Genomic DNA, 7,763 nt, shown 5'->3' on the forward strand with positions numbered 1-7,763 from the left:
CAAGAGTGCATGTCGAACCGTTTCATCAGTCTGACCATAAATTGAACACAGCGGGTCTAGTGGTACTTTCCTTTGGTAGAGGTTAGCAAGGGTAGGTAGGATATTGGTGCATGCTCTCCAAACAAAATTCCAAACCTTTGGTGGTACATTCAACTTCCAAATCCTGCTCCAAAACCTCTTCTCTTCCCTCACCATCGAGTGCTCAACCCCGACCTCACAGTGCAATTGAAGAGCCACCTGATAGGCTATTTTGACTCTGAATTGCTGGGCTCTATTTTCTTTCCAACAGAGTTTATCCTGTACCCATGTGTTGTTGAGTTGGATGTGCAAAATATCATTTTGTGTGGCTTGCATGAAGGTGGCCTATATCAAAGGGTGATTCCATTGCATGGACTGGTGATGGATGAGGTCCCCCACTTTCATTGTGATGTCAGCGCTTGGCTTGAACAGAGGAGGGTGTGGCAGCCATTTGTTCAGCTAACTTCAACACTCTGCCCGTTACCAATCTTCCACGTGGACCCTTCCCGAATTAAGTCCCTTGTAGCTAGTAAGCTACACCACATGAATGAGGGATTGTAGCCTAACTCAGCCTCCATGAATGAACACTAAGGGAAATATCTAGCTTTGTACACTCGAAAGAAAAGGGAGTGGGATCCAGTAACAAGGCACCAAGCTTGCTTTGCTAGCATAGCAAGGTTGAAGGCTTGAATATCCCTAAACCCCATACCTTTCTTATTTTTAGGTGTGCACAGTCTATTCCAATTAATCCAATGGATCTTTTTTTCACTCCATGTTTGTCCCCACCAATATTTTGCCAGTACTAAATTGATACCCTCAGACACCCTTCTCGGGATCTTGAAAATACTCATAGAGTAGGTGGGGATTACTTAGGCCACTGACTTGATCAAAGTCTCCCTACCCGCCTTCAATATGGTTTTTTCCTTCCACCCTATCACATTTTTTGTTATCCTTTCCTGTAATTCCTTAAACGTGCCCACCTTTGACTTACCCCCAACCATAGGCAAACTGAGGTGTTTTTCATAGTTATTCATGACTTGTGCCCCCATCAAGTTCTAAATTACTTCTGTGTCTCTTCGGCTTGTATTTTGGCTAAAAAAGAGTGTGGTCTTCAACCTATTGATGGCCTGCCCCAAGGCCTCCTCATATTGTGTAAGGATATCAAGCAATTGGTAGCATTCTCCAATCTTTACTTCACAAAACAGCAAGTTGTCATCTGCAAAGAGGAGATGAGTGTTAGGACATATGTGTTTCACTTGTTAGGAACATATGTCATTATTTTATGTAATTGGCTAATCTTTTGACAAAACGCACTTTACTTGTAATTGAGTAGATCTAGGATGTGTTTAATACTTCAAGAAACATGTTGTTCAAGTCTAGTATTAAAGCCATGAAGATTGGACCAAGAAACAAGTGAAAAAAAGTTGTTCATTAAAGCTGGACAGATAGCTCGACACCCGCGGACAAATAGCTCGACACCTCTCGATAGCTGGTGGATCGATTGAGAAAGCTTCTATCTCCTTGACAGCTCCTCGATAGCTTCCCGATAGCTGTATATGTCGAGGTTTAAAGCTCGACACCTGCTATCTATTGAGGTTACAGAAATTAGAATTTTCAGAATTTTTGGGCCAGGCTTTTGTATTTGTGTAGGGTTTCTTTTCTCACAACCCTAGACCTATATAAGGCTTATTTTAGAGGCCGTCACATAAGAGAATACAAGGAAAACATATGCAAAAGGTGACCGATGCTTTATTCTCTCTGAAAGAAGCTACTGCGTTTTTGCGCCTTAGGGTTTTATAACCAAGTGCTTCTTGATCTTCATTTTTAATGAAGTGAAGAACTTTGCAGCCAACAATCTTCTTCTAGTTGGTGATTAAGTCGCGTACTGGGATCCGCGCAATTGGTTAGTCACGTACTGGGATTTGTGCATCAAAGGGTGGTGTTCATATATTGAAGAGTTCAGAGGTTCTGAAACGGTAGAAGGTTTCTGCTGTGAGTTCATCTACGGGGATTGTAGAGTCTAGGGACAAAGGTTTTGTACTAGATCTAAAACTTCTCTTTTCTATAGTGGATTGCTTTTTGGGAAGGTTTCCCCCCAGGTTTTTTACTGTGAAACTAGTTAGTTTCATTGGTTTTCCTGGGTTATCATATCTTGTCTTATTTATTTCTCCGCTGCATGATTTTGACATGATATTGATGTTTGTTTGATTTAACAAGTTTTATTGATAATAAATCTAATTAACAACTTAGATTTAAAACTGGTTAATTCTATCAACCGGGGTCTAAATTTCCCAACAATGAGAAATATGTACTCCACCCCGACAAGAGTATATGCCCTTCAATCTATTTGTATCTGCTACCTTTTGGATCACAGAGGATAGCACCTTAGCACAAAGCAAGAAGAGATATGGAGATAAAGGGTCACCTTGCTTAATGCCCCGAGTTGGTGTGATGAAACCCTTGGGTTCCCCATTGATGAGTATCGAATATGAGGCTGTTTGCACTATTTCCATAGCCAAATTCACCCATTGTTCTGGCAGCCCAATCTTCATCAAGATCCACCTTAGAAATTCCCACTCCACTCTATCATAGACCTTGCTTATATCCAGTTTCACTGCCATGTGACCGGTCTTTCCTTTCCTCCTATTCCGCATATGATAGAACATTTCAAATACAATAGTAGTATTATCTATAATGAGTCTATCAGGAATAAAAGCACTTTGGGCATCAGAGATAACATTGGGTAAAATGGATTTTATTTGATTTTCTAGGACTTTAGATATAATCCATGATACTACTTTACTTAAGCTTATGGGACGAAACTCTGTGATATATTATGGGTCATTCTTTTTGGGAATAAGGACAATATTTGTAAAATTCATTCTCTTCAAGTATCTACCAAAGTGCAGGACAGATAATACAACAAGAGTTACATCAGGCCCAACAATATGCGAGTATTTTTGGAAAAAGAAATGAGACTTACCATCCGGTCCTGGTGATTTTGATGGGTGCATACTGAAGAGAGCCACCCTTACTTCTTCCTCAGTGTACGATTGAGTCAGTGAGTGGGCCATATCATCAGTGACTATCTTGTCTACTGCCTCTAATACCCTTTCCATACTCCTTGGATGAGATGTAGCAAATAGTTCAGTGTAGTATTCCTCGGCAATATTGTTGATTCTGCTCATATCAGATTGCCATATCCCCTCCCTATCCTTCAATCCTTCTATATTATTCTTCATATGTCTCTAGCTTGACTTTTGGTGGAAGAACCTGCTGTTTTTATCCCCTACCTTTAGCCATAAAGACCTAGACCACTGCCTCCAAAACACTTCTTCGTGGTGCAGCAATGTGTTGTTCTCAGTCTTCAATTTAGTGATGCTATGTAGGTTTTGCCCATACCCTTTCTTAACCAATTCCTCGAGTTCCTACTGCTTTGCATTGAGGCGAATCCATGTGTTACCAAAAGTAATCCGACTCCACACTATCAAGTCTAATCAGCATTGTTTGATTTTCTCAAACAAGCGGTTCATGGGACTACCCAAAGCTAGTGATTGGGTCCATGAATCTCGGATTTTTTGCTCGCCCTCCGGGTGCGACACCCACTTTTCTTCAAACTTGTGGAGCTTGTGTCGTCGGTGAGGAGTAGGAGCAGAAACCGAGGTTGTGTCCAATAGTATCGAGTCATGATCGGAGTATGAGGCTATGAAATGGATCACATTCACCCTCGGGTGCAACACCGACCATTCGACCAATGCACACGCTCTATCTAATCTCTCCTCCATAAATGCTTTTTTGGCTTGCTCATTCCACCATGTAAACCTATAACCATTGTAACCAAGATCAATCAGTCCGCAAAAGAGCAAAGCATTTTGGAAATCTACCATGGGAGGCAGTGGCTTAGGTAGTCTGCCATTTTTCTCCTCAAAGCTCAAGATCTCATTATAGTCACCAATACACATCCAAGGTAGTGTAGAGCAATTGTGAAGGCGGCAAAGTAGCTTCCATGTGACAAATGCCTAAATTACTAATAGAGGTATGATGTGCAAATTTTGAGTAACATAGCATCAAATTTAATATTAAGAAATTAAATCACAAAATCAGACCCATTCAAACCCATTTCTCACTAACTCATCAACAAACAATAAGGACCTATTTGACACAAATAAAAAGTTAAGGACTAAAATGAAATATTTGAAAGGTTGTAGACCATTTTGAAATATGAGGTAAAGGTTGAGGACCTAAAGAGTAATTAAACCTAAAAATAAAACACCCTAACTCATCTAACTAACATATATGGTTTTTTTTTTTTTTTTTAATCGAACAAAAACACTACACGCCATGTAATAGAAACAAAGAGAAAATAAATTGGAGGTTTTTACATAAAATAAATAATTTTATTATTTAAAAGAACAAAAAATGGTTAGGAAATTCAAATGTGGCAATCCAAATGAGGCTTGTTTTTTAACAGATGATAAAATCCTCAACTCTTTTTTTTTTTTTTTTTGGTTGAAATGATAACAATCCTCAACTTGAATGATTTAAAATAAATAAATAAACTACGATAGTAGTAGACTTTTTTACATTGAGAGAGAGAGCTCAAAATCTCAATCTTCAACATCCATATCCATCTTTAATCTTTATGTCTAATTTACCTGTCAAATAATCCACATTAGAACGTTGAGACGTAAAACACGTTCAGTACTCTTGGTTGAATAACAGTGCAAAGTCACAACAACAATAGCTTAGAACTTTCCATAAAAAAAAAAAAAAAAAAAGATCTCATCTTTGATCGTATCTTTTCCACACTTCAATCAAGCAGATGTAATAAAACATGGGCAGCATCTCAACTTATCTTGTTCCCCACCACCAGATCAAGACAAGTTTAATACGTAAGTCATTTTCGAGGTCTAAGTTTAATTAGAATTAGGAGAATTTTTAATTTAGCAGCCCACCCTTAAATTTTTTTTTTTTAAAAAAAAAAACACCCACGTATTATTGTGAGGGAAAAATTGTTAAGAGGGAGATAACAATTTAGCTCCCTATAACTATTTTAAAAAAACCTTAAGAGCATGATGTTGAATACTATAAAAGAACATTGTTCATTTCTTAAACTCTTAATTATTATTTTATTTTTTTAAATGTGAATATGTTTTGAAAAGTAGAGAAAATACTAATAAAAAATTATTTTAATGAAATAGAATCTTGAATAAAAAATCAAATGCGTGTGTTTTTAAAAGTGATTAACTAGAAAATAATCTCTTATTCTAAACAAGTCAATGTGAATGCTTTTTTTTTTTTGCTAAACAATGTGAACGCCCCTTGGTCTAAAGTGCGTTTTAATTTTCTACAAATATAGACTCAAAGTTGAAGGTCGAAACATCTCTCATCGGTAAAAAAGAAACATCTCATCGGCAAAAAAGCAATAAAGGTCTTTTTTTTTTTTTTTTTTTTTTGAAGCGAAATAAAGTTGCACCCTATGAACTTTGACCATTGTACTCCTGTCTACACCCTACATCAGAATTTAAAAGGAAAAATAAATAAAAATAAAAATTCAGTATGAATAGTCTTGGCCTCCTTTAAATCAATTTATATATATATATATATATAAAAGCTAAAACACCATATTTATTATTGTTATGTCCTAGTTGAGTTACATTAGCGTCTACATCAATTCTTTTTTTCTTTCTAATTTTTTTATAATTGTTTCGATTTTTTTTTTTTTAATATTAACATTTCGCCACCTTTTTCCCTCCCTTACCTTTTCATCTCCCCACTACTTCTCCAACCGCTCTCCCTCCCTTATCTTTTAATTTCCCTACTACCCTTTACATTAATATCATTCTTCTTATTTCCCTTCATCTTCCTTTATTTTTGTTTCTTCATATTCACACCATTTTATTATAAATTTATCATTATCTATTACATTCTATGCCTAGTTTTCCCTTACAAAAAAAAGTTCTCTCTCTCAATTTTTTGGTGAATTTTTTATTTTTCTTACATCTCTGCTTTAGGTGGATAAATTTTTTTTTTTAATTCTTTAAAACTCTAATTTGAGTAAATGCGATTTAGTTTTTTTTTTTTGTTTAAATATTATCCTATTGCATTATAAAGAATTAAATATAGCATATAAAAATATAATATTATTCTATTACATAGCATGATTTGGATAATTTGGTATTTATTTTATTACAGAGCATGATTTTTATAGTGGTCAATTTAGATGTTAAACTATGAGACTTTACTAATTTTTTTTTTTTTTAATCCTTTGTGGTGGACAAAGTACTCTTAATAGTTGTATTAGAAGTACTCTATAATGTCATATATTTAGAGAAAAGCAAAGCTTAGCCAAACAAAAATAATCAGATGGGTGACAAATTTTAGCTTTTGCAATTTTACTTTAATTATTATTATTATTTTATAATAATGCATATATAGAAATTTAATTCTTAGATTTTGCTAATAATTATTTATTTGATAATATGTTTTGGGTGGACGAAATTACAATTTCTGTAAAAAAAATAACCCTAATGGATTATCAAATTGTTTTCCTAATTGGTCCAATTAATCATTGTTTAAGTATTAAAATTTTGTTATATTTGATTCAATGTTTCAAGACTTTTCTAATTAAAAAGTAAAAAAATAAATATTTTTGTATCTTTTGGGGCAATGTATCAAGACTTTTTCTCCCTCACACATATACACAAAATTCTTTGCATTTCAACTCACCATTTTCACCTCTTGCACTTCCTCTCCTTTATATATACCTACTTATAGCCCTTCATGACATCCCATGTTAAGAGGGAGATCACAATTTAGCTCCCTATAACTATTTTAAAAAAACCTTAAGAGCATGATGTTGAATAAGAACATTGTTCATTTCTTAAACTCTTAATTTTTTTTTTTTTAAATGTGAATGTGTTTTGCAAAGTAGATAAAATACTAATAAAAAATTATTTTAATGAAATAGAATCTTGAATAAAAAATCAAATGCGTGTGTGTTTAAAAGTGATTAACTAGAAAATAATCTCTTATTCTAAACAAGTCAATGTGAATGCTTTTTAATGCTAAACAATGTGAACGCCCCTTGGTCTAAAGTGCGTTTTAATTTTCTACGAATATAGACTCAAAGTTGAAGGTCGAAACATCTCTCATCGGTAAAAAAGAAACATCTCATCGGCAAAAAAGCAATAAAGGTGCTTTTTTTTTTTTTTTTTGACGCGCAATAAAGTTGCACCCTATGAGCTTTGACCATTGTACTCCTGTCTACACTCTACATCAAAATTTAAAAGGAAAAATAAAAAATAAAAAATTCAGTATGAATAGTCTTGGCCTCCTTTAAATCAATTTATATATATATATATATATATATATAAGCTAAAACACCATATTTATTATTGTTATGTTCTAGTTGAGTTCCATTAGCATCTACATCAATATCTTTTTTTCTTTCTAATTTTTCTATAATTGTTTCGAATTTTTTTTTTTTAATATTAACACTTCGCCCACCTTTCTCCCTCCCTTATCTTTTCATCTCCCCACTACTTCTCCAACCGCTCTCCCTCCCTTATCTTTTAATTTCCCCACTACCCTTTACATTAATATCATTCTTCTTATTTCTCTTCATCTTCCTTTAAATTTATCATTATCTATTACATTCTATGTGTAGTTTTCCCTTACAAAAAAAAAGTTCTCTCCCTCAATTTTTTGGTGAATTTTTTATTTTTCTTACATCTCTGCTTTAG

The 7,763-nt window shown here is 34.4% G+C and overlaps 1 protein-coding gene across 1 annotated transcript; it reads right to left on the minus strand.

The window, feature by feature from the left end:
• Window positions 1-3,515: 3,515 nt before the first annotated feature.
• On the minus strand, window positions 3,516-3,980 carry LOC126693590 (uncharacterized). Its single transcript, XM_050389622.1, has one exon. It carries the CDS (start codon window positions 3,978-3,980, stop codon window positions 3,516-3,518), a length of 465 nt encoding a protein of 154 aa, XP_050245579.1.
• Window positions 3,981-7,763: the final 3,783 nt, after the last annotated feature.

The sequence above is a fragment of the Quercus robur genome, chromosome 2 (genome assembly GCF_932294415.1).
Source record: "Quercus robur chromosome 2, dhQueRobu3.1, whole genome shotgun sequence".
Taxonomy (NCBI): Eukaryota; Viridiplantae; Streptophyta; class Magnoliopsida; order Fagales; family Fagaceae; genus Quercus; species Quercus robur.

Coding starts and splice junctions, on each gene's coding strand:
- LOC126693590 (XM_050389622.1), bottom strand. CDS start 3,980: ATGTGTATTGGTGACTATAATGAGATCTTGAGCTTTGAGGAGAAAAAT.